We start from the raw sequence: 17,616 nt of genomic DNA, 5'->3' as shown, positions 1-17,616 counted from the left end.
GAGTAAAAAACCTAACAACATTGTTTTAACAAGATTTTCTTGGACGGAAACAGTGTTTCCTTATTGTATAAATAATAATTTTCCCTAAACATTTTCTAGCAAATGTATTTCAGGTCATCTTAAATCATTCTGTGTATTTTCTTTTTTTTTGAGATGGAGTCTCGCTCTGTCGCCCAGGCTGGAGTGTAGTGACGTGATCTCGGCTCACTCCACCTTCCGGGTTCACGCCATTCTCCTGCCTCAGCCTCCCGAGTAGCTGGGACTACAGGCGCCCACCACCATGCCTGGCTAATTTTTTGTATTTTTTTTTTTTTAGTAGAGACGGGGTTTCACCCTGTTAGCCAGGATGGTCTCGATCTGACTTCGTGATCCGCCCGCCTCGGCCTCCCAAAGTGCTGGGATTACAGGCGTGAGCCACCGCGCCCAGCCCAAATCATTCTGAGTATTAATTATCTCCTCAACGTTTCTGAGGATTATCCTATTCTTACCTCAAATGTTTTGTTGTTGTTTTTCAGGATGTAGCCTTGTTTGAAGTGCCCTGCTGAGTATTGACACTTTAAACTATTGAAGCACTCTAAATTTTCATCTTTACTATTAAATATGACCGTATGTCGATACATATATTTCACTTGACTAAACATATTTATCAGAATGGCCATCCAACATATTTATGACCATAACCCAATGAGGCAGGGCAAAAGACCCTTATTCATTTTCCATTTCCATGTAACAATGAAGTATCACTCTCAAACAAATTTGATGATGAGTCGTTTATATAAATATTTTGCTTTATAATTAGGATTAAGCATAATTCATGTATATCTAGTTACATGAAAATATTAGGTCAGAATTAACTGTTGCAACACGGGTGAATCAGTATTCTGTAGAGATAGCTAAGCAACTTAAATAGTGACAAAAACCAATTGTACTTTATAATTTAAAAAAAAATGAGAATAGTGAGTAGGTCTGGATTGAACAACTCAGCTGCACTGATGTACAGTGATGTTATTTTTGAAAATTGCAGGAGTTTCTCTTGTCTTCATATGCACGTTATCAGTAGTTTAGTACCCCTGAGTAGCAGCTACATTTCTAAGAATCACATATTAGAATCACATATTAGAGAACCTAAGTATACTAAGTTCTCATGTGTTCTCAGGGTGCTCTACTGAGTTTCTCTTTAGAGATATCAAATTTCATGTCCCTCAGTAAGTCACTTAGTTATTTTTCAATGGGGAGTCTTTAGTCAGTTTTGAAGTTGCATGTATTGTGGCAGTTTTAGAGCAGTGCTACTTAAAGTGTGATATGTGGACCCACAGTATTGGGTTTACCTGGGATCTTGTTTGTATTACAGAATCTTGGGCCTTGCCCTGATTCTGTGATCAGAATCTGCATTCTAACAGGATTTTCAGGTGATTCTTATGTTCATTAATACACTAGAGTTTAGAGAAGACTTCTCAACCTTTGGTGTGCATAGTAATTTTTGAAAGCTTGTTACAATGGAATTGTGGCTGCTGCCACTAGAAATTCTGATTCAGTAGGACTGAGGTAAGGTTGAAGAGTTTACATATTTAACAAGCTTTCAGGTGATAGTGATACTGCCAGTCTGTGGGATCACATTTTGTGTAGCAATGCTCTAGATCAAGGGTCAGTAAGACTTTTCCCTAAAGCTTTGCAGGTAGTATTTTAGGCTTTTCAAGTCAGATGATCTGTGTGACCGTTCAACCCTGCCATTGTAATGCTCAAGCCAGTATGTAAATTAATGAGTATGACTGTGTTCAAATAAACTTTACAAAAACTGAAAGGAGCCAGATTTGGCCATCAAGCTGTAGTTTTTTCTCCCTTCATCTAGATACCCTTTAAGTCCTCCTCAGTGGACCACTAAATGTTATCATTGCATTCCGCTGCAGTTAACATAATGTACCTATAGTGACTTAATCATAAGAGTTTATTTTCTCTTTTGTGACAAAACTAGTTGTAAGAGATTGCTGTTGTTCCAACTATTTAAGGTGGTTAGGGCCAGGTGAAGGCTCTGTGATTCTCTTGCCCTTTTCCTTAACGGTCTCAAATAACTGCTGCAACTACAGTCATCGTGTTGCAATCTAGACAGGAAGGAGAAAAGGCCTGAAGGGCTAACCTCCTAGCTGAGTCAGCCCTTTGCTTAAAACTGCTCTCCATGCATCTGCATTTGCTTACATTTCATTGGACATGAATTCCAGCCCAGTGACTTTGGACAATACCATTAATTCTTGGAGCCTGAAGTTTTTCATTTGAAGGATGGTTATCATACTTAACTGGCATCATTAAAAGGGTTAGAAATGATGAATATGATATGCCTAGCTAAGAGCCTAGTCTTCAGTACATTGTAACTGTGATTATTATTAATACTATTTTTCCAATAATGATACATTGCTTAAGTTGCTTTTGGACTTCTGGAATGGCCTTCAGAACCTGAGTCAAATGAACCGTATTATTTATTGAATTTGAGCAAGGTTATAAGTTCATTAACAGGTTGTCCCGTCTTGTTTTTACACGTGGGCTGAAATAAACAGGTTTTGGTAAATATTGCTATAGTTTTATATGTGTACAAGGTGTATTTATTGTTAGGTTATTAATGGTAGAAATAAACATAGTAAAAAAAAAAAGAAACCTCCAAAAAGGTGCTATTTGCTAAATTCTGTGTAAGTAGTTTCAATAAATGCTAAATTTTCAGACTTTTTTTTTAGAAGAAAAAGAAAACAGAATACAGCTAGAGCCAATGCCTCTGCCTTTAGTCTTGATCATATAATTTTTCTTAATGCTTTAGAAGATTATTGCGTGAACTTCATAAATGTCTTTACCACTCAAATGAATGCATTTGGTTTTCCATCTACTTCCATGTCAAGATTATTTTTCCACAGGCTTAAAAAAAATTTAACCCTGCATTTACTTGTTATCTTATAGATAACATGGTTATGAGTTATGAGATAATTGACAGTTGACTTTATTATGTGTATTTCTGTAGATACTTCTTTTTTGATGTCATCTTTAACTGTGTCCAATTTGATATTAGAATTGCTAGGCCCATGTTATAATTATGGTCTCCTTAACCTAACTTAAGTTTTGATGCAAGTGACTTTTGTAATTTCACAGAATTCTGCAAGATTTTCTGTTTTAAATAGTACTTTGAGTTTCAAGTGACAGAGTTAAAGATTGCATATTTGAGAATTTAGATGAGAAACCAGAGACGTTAGAAAACAATTGATAATAAAGTTGCACAAACTGCTTTTATATTCAGTAGAATGTATAACCTGGTTTGCATTTGTTTTCACATTTTTTTAACTGTTATTGCAGCTGGATATTGCGTGATCACGTATATACTTGGAGTTGGAGACAGGCACCTGGATAACCTTTTGCTAACGAAAACAGGTAACAATTAATGGCTACCAGTAGACATACATTGTATTTGCCCATGGTTTTTACCCCTGAATCTATTTACTAACAAGATAAATTGTGGCCGGGCGCAGTGGCTCACGCCTGTAATCCCAGCACTTTGGGAGGTCAAGGTGGGCAGATCACCTGAGGTTGGGAGTTCGAGACCAGCCTGACCAACACTGAGAAACCCCGTCTCTACTAAACATATAAAGTTATCCGGGTGTGCTGCACATGCCTGTAATCCCAGCTACTCTGGAGGCTAAGACAGGAGAATTGCTTGAACCTGGAAGGCGGAGGTTGCAGTGAGTTGAGGTCGTACCATTGCACTCCAGCCTGGGCAACAAGAGCAAAACTCCATCTAGAAAAAAAAAAAAAAAAAGATGAGTTACCTAAGTGAAGATAAATCAGAGAGTCTTAAAAATTCCTTTAAATGTTACCTTGGAAGAACGTTTAGGGATAGTCCGTTCCCTTGTAAGAATTGCTTTAGTAGTAATCCTACAGATGGTCGTTTTGCACATGCTGCTATACTGGAAATGCCTCTTTTTATGGAAAGCCCATAATGGATACAAGCAGCTTAGTCTCTTACTGTATAGCTCTAGTTAGATTGTTAAAATGTCCTTTCTCTTACAAAGTGTGCTTAATTCACTTTAATATCTACCTTTAATTATTTGCTTTTCCCCTTGGGGTTCTGTGGGATAATCATTCTCAGCGCCCTTTGTCCTGATAATTCTTTGGCCCTATGTATTTATCTTTATGCAGACAGCTTCCAAACTTACAGCTTTTTACCTCAGTTCATTTCATTAACTTCAAATTGAAGTATCGAACTGCTTACTTGAAATTGTCATTATATATGGCCAGTTGTAAAAGTTTATCCTTTCCTCTACTACCTACCTAAAACCTGCTTCTCACCTCATTTTCCCGTTTCAATAGATAGCAACATCACCTACACAGTTGTTCAAGCTCTAGACCTTAAAGTCATTCTTAATATGTCTTTTGGCCTCATCTCATATACTGAACCTATTAACAAATCTTGTCTACTCCTCAACTCCAAAATAGATCATGAAGTTACCTACTGTCTCTTCATTTTTACTACTTTCACCCCACTTGAAGCAACCAATACATGTTGCCTAAACAATTTGAATGAAATCTGAACTCTTTACTGGGGCCTTGTGGCTTGTCCAGGCAGGCTTTTGTCTGAGTGTCAAACCACTCCTGCCTCAGACAAGAGCCTTTGGAAAGTTCTTTATTCAGATCTTTGCAGGGCTGACTTAAGTTGAAATTCTAATGGCATAACTTTAGAGAAACCCTTTCTAACTCTTTGATCTGTAATAACATATCTGCCTCTTCCTCCAATGCTCTCTACTTATTACTGTTTTGTTTATAGCACTTATCACTAGCTGAAGTTACCTTCTTTGTTTAATTCAACAACTATTTATTGAACACCTAGTAGATGCTGGGAATACCAAAGTTAACAGAACAGACAGAAATCCTTGCTCTCCTAGAGCTTGTTGAGTTCTTATCATTGTCTTCTCCCATTCAGGATGCAAGTTCCATGAGAGCAGGAACCTTTGTCTGTTGGGGTTACCCCATGCCTCCGGACCTTGAACAACACCTAGCTAAGGTGTTCAGTAATTCAGTGTTGAATTAATGATGAATAAGTACTTGTGTTCTTCCATGATCCTTTTTCTTTTCTGGCCTAAATAATTCAAGTTTCTTCAGCCTTCTGCAGAAAACAGATGTTTACGTTACTCTTTAAATTGGTCTCTCAAAACATTTTCTGTTTTGTTTGTATTTCTCCAAATTGTGATAATAATTTAACATAATACATCAAGAATAGTCTAAGTATTAATATAATGACCCTATTAATTTATGTAATTTGGAATGTCATATATTCAGTTTTTAATTATTACATATGGAGAATCATCTGATAGAACTTGCATGTGTGATGTCGTGTCTGTGTCAAAGCCAGTCAGTCTCCTTAATAACCAAGACCAAAAGAATATAATCGGATTTTCATGGAGATTCTTGGCTGATTTGCTAATTTAGCAGAGGATATTTATAAATAAACATTAAGGTGTGTTTGGAGAAAGCTGTAATTTGAAAGTTTCATGTGTTATTTTCACTAGCTCTTTTTATTGGTGGAATCTTTTAACCACAAGAATTAAGCAACAAAAATGATTCCATTTGTTTCTAGATTGTAATCATTTACAACTACAATGAAATTCTTGAATATAAAAAGTAATATTACATCTGTAATATTATATTCAAAAATTCTACTTGTTTTTTTTTTTGGAAATTGATAAACAGTGTAAAACTTTTTCTCTTGGACTTTGAAAAGTGCCCTCATGTATGTGTATTTGTGTGTGTGCGTGTGCGTGTTTTAATGGGAGTATTTAAGAGTAAAACCAGAAGGAAGAGTCTACGTAATGTACTTTTTTGGCCCAGGTCTCAGTTACTTGTTTAATGGAAATTGAATTAAATCTTAGAAACAGAAGCTTTAAGCTTTTGTTAACAGTTTTCCACTAGAGGGTGCTCCAAATTTGCTTTTTAGAAATCAAAACTTTAGCCTAAAATGTGCATAAATAAGATGCACCTTTTTTTTCCTGTTAAAACAGCAGTTCATTTTTTCTTAACTGCTCTGTAATTCTTTCATCCAGTTACGTTATGCAGTTAGCATTTTAAATCTTTCTTACTAAGATACATGTTTTCCAATTTTTAGTTTTGGTTTGGATGAAATTAGATTCTATAAGGAGAGACTGACTATGTCAAGACAAATAGAAGTATAATGCATTCCTCAACTTCTCACAATTTAAAATATTTTTTAAAAAATTTTGTGTCTCTAGTCATTTTTACTGAGAGTCTGTATTTCAAAGCGGTTTTAAGTTACATTTCATATATGTTATAAATAGACTTTGTATAGTTCAAAGTTAATTTTGAATGTGCCTCATGTCAGGAAATATATTCCAATGTTGTTAGTTTAAAAATGCCTCAACTATCATGAAGATTTGTCCATTGTATATTTTGAGTTTATTATGCCTTCAAATTGAAAACTTTGGGTTCTCTTATGTAACTAGCCAATTTTTCAATGGCTGATGGAGCATTTTTTGATAATCAAGTCACATTTCTCTTTTTCTGCAAAACATAATACCTTTGTTTTCTGTTCTCATTTGCCAGCACAAGCAGGTTTAGAGTCTAAGATTCTGCTTTAGATTAAAGTGGTTTTGAATTGTAATCAGACTTCCACTGTATCATCTGTGTCTAGTTTTTTGATATGGGGGATGGAGCAGAAGAAGGAGACATGCAGATTTCATTTCACTGATATTTTTGGGGGACTTACCCCAGACAAACTATTCCACCCTGTAAATATAGGTTAAATAGAAAATGATCCAGCTAAGAACTCTGGGCGTGTGAAAGAAAATGATTCACTGCATATAGAGAATGTCAAAATCTATACAAGAGTAATGTTCCAAAATGCAAAATATTCATCGCAATTATGGATTTCCCAGACTTTTTTTTTTTTTAGCCCATGCTTTGTTTTTGAATACTTTGAACTTGGTTGATGTTTACTCAGCTTGTGCAGCAGAGGGCGCTGTGTATCCACCTTAAATGTAAAAGTGTAGAGTCAGTGTATTGTCATGTGATTAATAATGATGCTGTTTTCTTGAAACAAATATGGGTTGAGTGATATTTTATTAGTGCATTACTATCGAATTCTTATTACTATAGAATTCTTTGGACAAGAAATTACAAAGCTAGACTGTGATGTGGGGTTGAAAAATAATAGATTTCCCCCCACCCACCCCAGAGTTATTGTCCTTAGGAGAAGCTTTAAAAACCATACTTAGGGCAATCAGTTGTGGCAGGATTCAAATGAAACGTAGTTTGAGTTTATCCCAGCTCTTTGGAGAAAGGTTAATTGTTTTGTTTTTGTTTTTGAGAGTTTGAGGAAAGAGGGAGAGGCAGTATAACTGAAAAATATGTTCATTGCTTATGGTATACTTTTTAATACAATCAGTATTTGAAATTCATTTGTAAATGACTGAAAAACCTTCACAAACGTAAACAGGGAACTGCTATCTGTACCAAATGGAAAGATCATTGTGAGTCCTAAGGATGGCTCTCCTGATCTTGAGTTGCCATTTGTGAGAGAGGTAGTAGCTTTTTTGTCTGCCTTGCCACTTTAAAGTAATACGCTTTGAACCTTTTGTCAGAGAGCTCAAAGTAAAGAAAAATGGTTATTTTTATTGTTATCTTAATTGGACATTTTCTTTCAGTATAGCTCCTGTAATAAAGCGTTCTCTAGAGGGACAGAACTAATGGAATATGTGTGTGTGTGTGTGTGTGTGTGTATATATAAAGGGGAATTTCTTAAGTATTAACTCACACATTCACAAGGTCCCACTATAGGCCATCTGCAGGCTGAGGAGCAAGGAGAGCCAGTCTGAGTCCCAAAACTGAAGAACTTGGAGCCTGATGTTCGAGGGCAGGAAGCATCCAGCGTTTGAGAAAGATGTAGGCTGGGAGGCTAGGCCAGTCTCTCTTTTCACATTTTTCTGTCTGCTTATATCCTAGCTGTGCTGGCAGCTGATTAGTTTGTGCCGGTCTAGAGTAAAGGTCTACTTTCCCCAGCCCACTGACTCAAATATTAATCTCCTTTGGCAACACCCTCACAGGCACACCCAGGATCAATACTTTGTATCCTTCAATCCAGTCAAGTTGACAGTCAGTATTAACATCACAACTTCTATCCTGATTTTCTGTATTATTCTTTAATTTTATGTGAAATTGATTATTTTTTAGACCAAGAAACAGTCTTTCATAGTGGGTAATTTGTTCGGCTCTAAAGGCAAATTTTGCATTTATTTTGCCCCTCACACATTGGGTGATTTTGGGTAAGTTACATAATATACTAGTAACTCAGTCTCTTCTTCTGAATCTGTAAATAATAACAGAACCATTCTCCTAGTGGTGCTGTGAGTTTTGAAAGAGATAAGTAGACTTTTGCTTGGTATTGAGCACATACTACACATTCCTTAAGGGCTATTAGGTTTTGTTTGCTTGTTTCTTTTACCACCGTGAGATGAATAATGCCTTTTTTTTTTTTTTTTTAAACTTATGTGGTTGTTATTTGGACTCCTGCTATTAGAGAGAAGAAAATAGTTAATATATTTCAAAAATTTCTTTTTCCCACTTTCTGTAATTTGGGTATTTGACTCCTCCAAATCTCATGTTCAAACTTCATCCCCAGTATTGGAGATGGGATCAAATGGGAAGTGTTTGGATCATGGGGGTGGATCCTTCATGAATGGCCTGGTACTGTGCTGGAGGTAATGAGTGAGCTCTTCTGTTAGTTCCATTGAGAGCTGGTTGTTAAAAAAGAGCTTGGCACCTCCCCTCTCATGCTACTATGTGATCTCAGCACATGCCAGCTCCTCTTTGCCTTTATAGATTATTGATCTTTGATACTGAAAACTATTATTGAAAAATATTGCATCATTGTGCTTTTAACTGAGTGAAAACTGCTAGTATATTGTAAGGGTTTAAGTAATAAGTATTGGGAACAGTGAGTGGGAGTATAGATATCGGGAACCTTTTTAATTCTGAAAATACAGGTTTTGCTATAAGAATAAATTGCTGTTTGTTACCTTCTTTATTTCTAGGTGTAGCAGTAGGGCAGTAGGAAAGATACAACATTCACATAAGACAGAAGGCATTTTATGAAAAAAATGGTAAATAAATGTCAGGTTATATATAAAAAATTGAAGAGTAGGAAATTCACTGGAGTAGCGTGTCAGGGAAGATTTTTTGAAGTTGGGAATTATGTGGAATCTTTAAAAAATAGAGTTTGGATTATAAGGAACAGCAGAAGAAAGTCAAGTATAAGGGGGAAGAGTAAGAAGAGGTATGAAAAACAGAATGAATAGAGTTTTGACATTGGACACGTTTAATTATTAAACAAAATAGAAATTTAAAATAAACTTTACCATTAAATACTGTCAAAGAGAATAGTTTATATTCTCTTTAATCCAAGAATTACAAATGCCTTGAACTACGATTTTAGAAATAAGTTCATGTTATTTATGCAAATAACAGGAAAATTTAATTAGCACCTCTTACTCCCTGTGTTTTGCAAGTTGGAGACAAAAGGAGGTTAACCAGTTTATTTTATGTATACTTTATTCCTTGACTGTTTAAAGTGGTAGATTTGAATAAGATCATACTCTTTGAACTTCTTAAACATTCTTTTAAATTTCATTATGTGTGTTTTTTGAACCTTTACAAATTTCGTTTTCAGATATTAACTTAAAAAAAAAAACCATTCCCTTCAGTATTTATGAAGATGAGTTTTCTTAAAACATTACATTAATAGGCTTTTTTTGAAAATACATGGCTATTTAACTTGCAAAGCATAATAATGGTTTCATTGTTAGATACTGAATCTTCTACGCCTTTTAATTAAGTAGTAATCGTATTCTTTGAGAGTGTTCTGACAAGAAGGATAGAAATACACTTTTCATTTGTAAACAGTGGTACATAGCCAATATTGGAATTCCAGTACTTCCTGTAATGAAATGAAGAAAACTGGGATAGGTTTCCTATTAAAAGCATGGAGCCCTTTAAATAAACCATGTGTGATGGCAGTTTTGTATCAAACATTGACCAGATTGGTCATCTGTTCAAGTGTACTGGTAACAAAGTATTATTTAAATAATTAAATAAAACTAAGGAAAATTTATCTACATCTGTAATATTGTGAGCTTCTTATTTCTTTACCTCTTATGGGGCAGAATAGTGTGTATCCAACAAGGTAAAAGATAAATGAAAATTTCAAAATGATAATAAAGTACCAAAAGAATTGCTTAGCTTAGTTGAGCAGAGGACACATACTTAGTTGAAGGTGGTAAAATGGTTAACAGAAATTGATCCTGAACTTTTCATCAGATGTGGAAAACTGAAATCATAAGATACTCCCCTTGAACCTTAAGAGACTATAGGGATGTTGCTTTTCCAGTGGGTACTGAAGTTATCAAATTCACTTTTGTGAAACTGGTTCCTCATATTTGTTGAATTATGGACTTTACTTGGGAATCTGGTGAAGTGTATTGATCTCCCCGCAAAATCAGTTTCATTGTACTTAGAGACCATCGAAGCCCATTTTGGGATTCCGAAAGAGTGGTTTTTCAGTCATAAATCATTCAGTGATTTCTTTTAATGGAAATGAAACCCCCCGTGTTGACATTTTATGATCTTAAATATGTACAACATGAAACCTCATAATTGTGCTTACTCTTATATACTGTACAATGAAAACAGATTTATAAATCTATGTTACAGATTAGTAAAATTTAACAACATTAAAATGATAGGTGATATATTATTACAACTGAATTGCTATTTATGCTAAGAATATGGTTTTTAAAATTTTTCCTTTCTAAAATTTTTTTTTGAGTAATGATAAATTAGCCGAAGGATTCATCTCAGGAATAAAGAAATGATTTTCCATTATATGAAGGACACTGTGCTTAAACTTTAGCACAAAAAATTTGCTACAAGATTCCAATTTCTGCTGATACCTTAAAATGTTATCCAGGCTCTAACCGTCTTTGATTCTGAAGACTTATAAATAGGATTTAACATAGGTTACCATTACTTTGACACGATTTTAGGCATCATTTTGTCTGAATGAATGAGTTAAAATGAGTTAATTATGTTTCCAAGGCCACTCTCAAACTTGCAGTTAGAAATATCGAAGAATTTAATAGGCTTCATCTTGAACTAATATTCTTTATGAAGAGACAATTGTGTGACATATCCCCTACCAATTTCTTTAAGATAATTCTGGTAACAAATGAGTTTCTTGTCAACATCCAGGCAAACTCTTCCACATAGACTTTGGATATATTTTGGGTCGGGATCCGAAGCCTCTTCCTCCACCAATGAAGCTGAATAAAGAAATGGTAGAAGGAATGGGGGGCACACAGAGTGAGCAGTACCAAGAGTTCCGTAAACAGTGTTACACGGCTTTCCTCCACCTGCGAAGGTAAGTTGATTTGCTTGGCACAGAGAATTTGGGTAAATTTATTTTATTTTATAGAACAAGAGAAGGAGTTGTTTAAATGTATGCATTCTTTAGCATTGATCACTTTATCAAAATGACAAAGGCAACAGTATTTCCTGTCTTATATTTAATACCAATTTTGACAGACTGTCAAATATCAAAGGAAAAAGACAAACTTTCTCGCTTTCCCACTATCTCATTACTGTATCCCACCAGGCAGGAAGCTGGCGTCACATAAGATGAAGCAAACATGGAGGCTTCCAACTCAGTGGGTTGATGTCACTTTATTTAATAAAGTGTACTTTGATAGTACTGAGATAGAGAAAAGGTTAAGAAACTTCATACCATTCAGATCTGCCTGAAGACAGTCCCGCAGTAGTACAGTCACCTACTGGGTTCTCTTCCTTCTCCCTAGCTGACTTCCTATTTCTTTATCAAAGAATGTAGGATATAACTTCTTTAGAGTGATATTAGTTCAATCATTTTTATTCTTTAGCTTCCTTAGTTTTGGGTACTTTTCAGGAATATTGAAAAGTTTGCTCAATGATTGAAGTAAATGTTAAATACGATTTTTATCTCTTTTTAACACATCATCAGTCATTCTGCTACAAAAAAAATGTTTTTTCTCCATCCTTTTTTCTTCAACGCCACTATATCTGTGCTTCCTTCTTCCTAATTTACTTAGGACTGACTATCATATGTCATCAGGAAGGAAAATAAAAGTCATGTTTGATAAATTCAGGATATGGCTCTGATGATTATTAGTCAAAAATGACAGGATCATTTGACTCTACTGTTGTTTTCAGCCCAACTATGCAAAATGACTTTTTCTTAGTCCAGCAGAAAATCCCAGTCCAGGAAGCATATATACATGCTCTTCCAGGTGAAAATATAACCAATAGATAGCAAGTTGCCAGTGCATGTGGGTTCTGTCTCCTTTGTCTTCATAACCTTTGTAACCTCGATTACTCATACAGTGTTTAGTACGTAGGCACTCATTGTATGTTTATTCACTGAGAACTTCTTCGTATTTGTATGAGAACCCTCAGAATTCCTGCTTCTGGTCTAGTGTGAGGCCTTGTTCCCGTTTGATGTTGATGTGCTGGTCCTAAAAGACTGGTTTTCTTATAGTAATCGAGTTTCATTTATGCAATGACTAGGTCTTCATTGTGAACTCAGTCTTCTCCACGTATCACAAATCCTGTAACAGGCCTTTTTACAAATGGCCGTGTTATTTATCCTTTGGGTGGCAGAATGGCTTAGTTTTACCCTCCAGAGATGCTAGAAGAATAATGAGAAAATCAGTGCTCTTTAGATTTGTTTGGTGATGCAGAAGCACTTTCAGAGAGATGAGAGTGCCATTTAATATCTGGGATTTTTAATTTAAAATAGTCAAAGCCCATAGAAAACTAAGTCGAACCATGGATATCTCAGGGAGGTGGCAGACAAGATGGTAAGGAATGATAACTAGAGAAGTGTCAAAGGTGCTCTATCTTATTGAAAGCAGAAGGAAAACAATGTGCTTTATAAACTGTCATTGGTAGAGGATTAGTAGCAATTCAATAGAATGAGAAAACAGGCAGGTTATTAATGGAGAGCCAAGGTTGACTTCCTCGCTACAAAGAAAAGCCACAGAGAGATTAAATAATTTTATGCAAAGTTTTAATGAAAACTGTTTAACTTTTAAAAATTTCCCTATACTTCACTTTATATTATCTGGACCCAAATTGTTTGATCAACTTTTTGTTTGTTTTTTTGAGACAGGTTGTCACTCTCTCAGCGAGGTTGGAGTGCAGTGGCATAACCATGGTTCACTGCAGTCTTGACTTCCTGGGCTCAGATGATCCTTCCACCTCAGCCTTGCAGGTAGCTGGAACTGCAGGTGTATGCCACCATGCGCAGCTAATTTTTTGTGTTTTTTTGTAGAGATGGGGTGGGGTCTTGCTATGTTGCCCAGGCTGGTCTTGAACTCCTGGATTCAAGCTATCTGCCCACCTTGGCCTCTCAAAGTGCTGGGATTGTAGGAATAAACCCACTGCACCCGGCCAACATTTATTTTTTAATGTTGTATTTTAGAGTATGTTTTAGTTGGTTTTAAAAAATGCCTTCAAGGATGTAAGAATTAACCTGATAGTTGTTTGGAGCTAAGGTTATCGGTACTTTTATTAGGCTTTATAGGTATGACCAGCCCCGTTATTTTATAGTTTTTCTTGATAATGGATCAGTTTCTTCAGAAAGAAACCACTGAATAACATCGTACCACATAAGCAGAATAGGCCATTTTGAACTTAGTTATAAATGGTTACAAAATACATTATCATCTCTTATTAATCAGTACATATTGTCTTTCTCCCAACCCACACTTATGCCAAACACCATTTTTAGACACTGATGTTACAAAGATGTTCTTTCTACATTTTTTGGTAAAGATTTTCAATAATGAAATAAGGAATGCATTTAACCCACTGGGCATGGTGACTCACTCCTATAATCCAAGCACTTAGGGAGGCTGAGGTGGGTGGATCACTTGAGGCCAGGAGTTCGAGACCAGCCTGACCAACATGGTGAAACCCTGTCTCTACTAAAAAAGAAAATACAGAAAATCACTGGGCGTAGTGGTGCACGCCTATAATCCCAGCTAGTAGGGAGGCTGAGGTATGAGAGTCGCTTAAACTCGAGAGACAGAGGTTGCAGTGAGCCAAAATCACACCACTGAACTCCAGCCTGGACAATAGAACAAGACTCTGTCTCGGGGGGAAAAAAGAAAAAAAAAAGAAATGCATTTAACTGTATCAAGTAAGTTTCTCATATTGTCTCAGAGATGTTTGCCTAGTCACGAAACATCAGTAATTTTATTGGTCACATACATCATTAACGACATTGCTTCCCCTCTTTGAAGTAGTACACTTATTAAATAACATTTTCACAGGAACTCTGATTTTTGTGTCATGGAAAATAGAATGTAGAGGAAATTGACCTTTGAAATACTATAAGAACCTCAGTGTAGTCAATGGATTTCTGTTTTCAGTAATGAAGGTTTTTCCTGAAAAATTTAAATTATCTTTGTATGACTAGAGTGTAGCATGATAGTTGACGTGAACGTGGGTAAGAGAAAGAGTTCAGTTTCCTTGAATGTTACGTGCAACTTGCTTGTTTCTAAAAACCCTAACTATATCACATTCCATCTTGCAATCTCTGCTAGAATAGATTTTGCACACTTTCCCGCCCTATTATTATTTTTTAATCTTAGGTTGTCTAATACTGGTTTGTTGGCCAGGTGGGGTGGCTCATGCCTGTAATCCCAGCACTTTGTGAGGCCGAGGCAGGCAGATCACTTGAGGTCAGGAGTTCGAGACCAGCCTGGCCAACATGGTGAAACCCTGTCTCTACTAAAAATACAAAACTTAGCCTGGCATAGTGGAATGTGCCTGTAGTCCCAGTTACTTGGGAGGCTAAGGCAAGAGACTCGCTTGAACCTGGGAGGCGGAGGTTGCAGTGACCTGAGATCGTGCCACCGTACTCTAGTCTGGGTGACAGAACAAGACTCCATCTCAAAAAAAAAAAAGTCAAGTGGCGTTTAAATTTGTGTTTCTGGATAGGACATTAAATGACTGCCCTGTTCAGTAAACACTTGCTATTTTGGTTTACTTATGTCTTAAATGGAAAATGCAGGTTAATGACAACAGATGTAAAAGATTAATATCAAAGGTAGTGATAAATTATTCACGAAGTATGTGGATGTCTAACCTTTCTGTTTATTTCTGTTTCCCTTTGCTATAACAATAGAAGCATGGATAGTTAAATTTAAATCAGGAGATAATCCAGAAAGCATTAGTATTTACCTTTTTTAAAAGGAATATCACATTCGGCCTCCATAAAAGCAGATTTTTAACATTGATCCTGGCTGCCCATTGGAATCACCTGGGGAGCTTGTCGATGAGGTGGCAAGGGGAAAGGTTTGGGCTTCCTCATATTTAATTAGTCTGAGATTGGGCTCAGGCATTGATACATTTGAAAAGCTACCCAACTGAATCTAATGGGCAGCCAAGTTGGAGAACTTCTAATATATCTCTTTCAAAATTGACTTTGTATTCTTCTCCTTATGTTACCTTCTGGTAGATTTCCCCATGCCAAGATGGGAAAAAATTATGTACCTATATAATCAACAAAGCGGAGTACGAATGATGGAGAGTTAGTTGAAAGAGCATCTTTTTTTTTTTTTTTTTTTAAATAATGTGTAACAGCTGATTGCATGCTGCTGGCATCGCATTCCTTGCAGCCCTCTCAAGTGGATCATCTGTATTTCCATAGAGAAGGGCTTATCTAACCCGTGGCCCCCAGGCCACATGCAGCCCAGGAAAGCTTCGAATACAGCCCAACACAAATTCATAAACTTTCTTAAAACATTATGAGATTTTTTTTTAAGCTCATCAGCTATCATTAGTGTTAGTGTATTTCATCTATAGCCCAAGACAATTCTTCTCCCATTGTGGCCCAGGGAAACCAAAAGATGGGGCACCTCTTATGTAGAAGCTTCATTATCATTATAAAGGGTTTCATTCTGGACGTTTATTTTTGCCCCCCCCCCACCATTTTCATCCAATCCTGTGACTTTACATATGATCCCATTACTGATGACTTTAATATCACTAGCCTTCATATCTCCTCTGATATATATCTGACATCTCTACTAAAAATCTAGTTAGGCACCTCAAACTCTACATGTCTAAAATGAAATTCTTGAGTCCCTGTCTAAAATCCTGTTCCTCTTCCATTTAGCCTTTCCTGTCTTGGTGAATAACACTGGTGTCCCATTAGGCTAAATCCTTTGTGTCTTTCAGTTTCTCTTTCCTCTCACCCTGACCTCCATTGAAACCATCAGCAAGGATCATCTATTTCATCTCCAAAATATAGCCTGATAGCCCCCATGTAGTTTCTTGTCCACCTGGAAGTCTGTGATATAGTTTCTCTACTTCAATTATTATTCCCTTCAAGATGGCCAGTGTGAACTGTTAAAAATGCATATCAATATGTGTCACTCCTCTCCTTAAACTCAGTTGCTTCTCAGTGCATTTCAAATAAAACCATACCGCCTTAAGATGCCTCTTTCTCTCTGACCCATTTTCCTGTTGTTGTTTTTTCTCTTTTAAATCTTTTAATCAGGCAGACATAACATTATCATGTTTATCAGTTTATTATATTAGTTTCCACCTTCCTCCAGAATGTAAACTTCATGAGTGTGGGGACCTTGTTTGTTCAGTTCACCACTGTCTGTATCCCTAGTGCCCACAACAGTGGATATAGTGAGTACTAAGTAAATATTTGTTGACTGAATGAATAAAATGATTATATGAGTAGGAATGGAATAACATCTGTGGTATGCATTTATCAATTCCCACAAATAAATTAATAACTTAAAGCTAGGTTAAAGCTGTTTAGCTATTATAACTTTTTTTTCCTAAGAGTTTGGGTTAGGGTGTGATTTGATTAGACTACATCAAGGTAGAAGTTTTTCATTATAGTTCCTCTTGATTTTTATGAGGAATATAAAATTCAGAAATGAAGATAAAATAGATAACTTGAAACTCATATGGATAGTCATTTTTCTATACAAGTTCCATTATCATTACAGAATAAGTATTAAACAGTTTTTAACAGTTTGTATTTTATTATTATTATCATTATAGATAGGTACGTAGCTGGGATAAAGATCCTACATCATCCAAATTCTGCCCCCATCCCCTAGAGAAGACAATGCAAGGCACTTGGTTGACGTTTTTACTGAAACAGCTAAAACCTTCATTGCTGAAAACCAACGCTTTCCTTACATCCATCCTGAAGATCAAACCTGAATCTCTTTTTGTCAGTGCTAAGGAGGGGCCACCAAGAGCCAAAGTGGAGAGGTCCCAGTGGAGATTTATTTAAACCTTCCCCCACAAGGCCCCGCCTCTGGAAATGACCATTCAGAAGAGTAACATTGTTTTCTTTGGAGGAAGAGGAAGAGTTTGAGGATTGGTGAAGAGAAACTGTTAGTTGCTGTTGGAGGCCAGCATGCTCTGATGATATTTATTTAGGGATCTTGCCCATTTTTAGTGCAGCAGAGTACTAGCAATTTTTTCTTCTAGAATTATTTTTATCCAGGTCAG

The 17,616-nt window shown here is 36.1% G+C and overlaps 1 protein-coding gene across 2 annotated transcripts in view; it reads left to right on the top strand.

Moving 5' to 3' along the window:
* PIK3C3 (phosphatidylinositol 3-kinase catalytic subunit type 3) overlaps positions 1-17,616 on the top strand; it is a 126,153-nt gene that overhangs the window by 91,958 nt on the left and 16,579 nt on the right. For both annotated transcript variants that reach the window (XM_007974179.3, XM_007974178.3), the window contains 2 exons: positions 3,331-3,405; positions 11,284-11,452. In XM_007974179.3, coding sequence (XP_007972370.2) covers positions 3,331-3,405; positions 11,284-11,452 — 244 coding nt within the window. The remainder of the gene's footprint in view (positions 1-3,330; positions 3,406-11,283; positions 11,453-17,616) is intronic.

Source organism: Chlorocebus sabaeus, chromosome 18, assembly GCF_047675955.1.
Source record: "Chlorocebus sabaeus isolate Y175 chromosome 18, mChlSab1.0.hap1, whole genome shotgun sequence".
Taxonomy (NCBI): Eukaryota; Metazoa; Chordata; class Mammalia; order Primates; family Cercopithecidae; genus Chlorocebus; species Chlorocebus sabaeus.
Note: the sequence above shows the minus strand (reverse complement) of the source record. Positions and strands in the feature narration are given on the sequence as shown.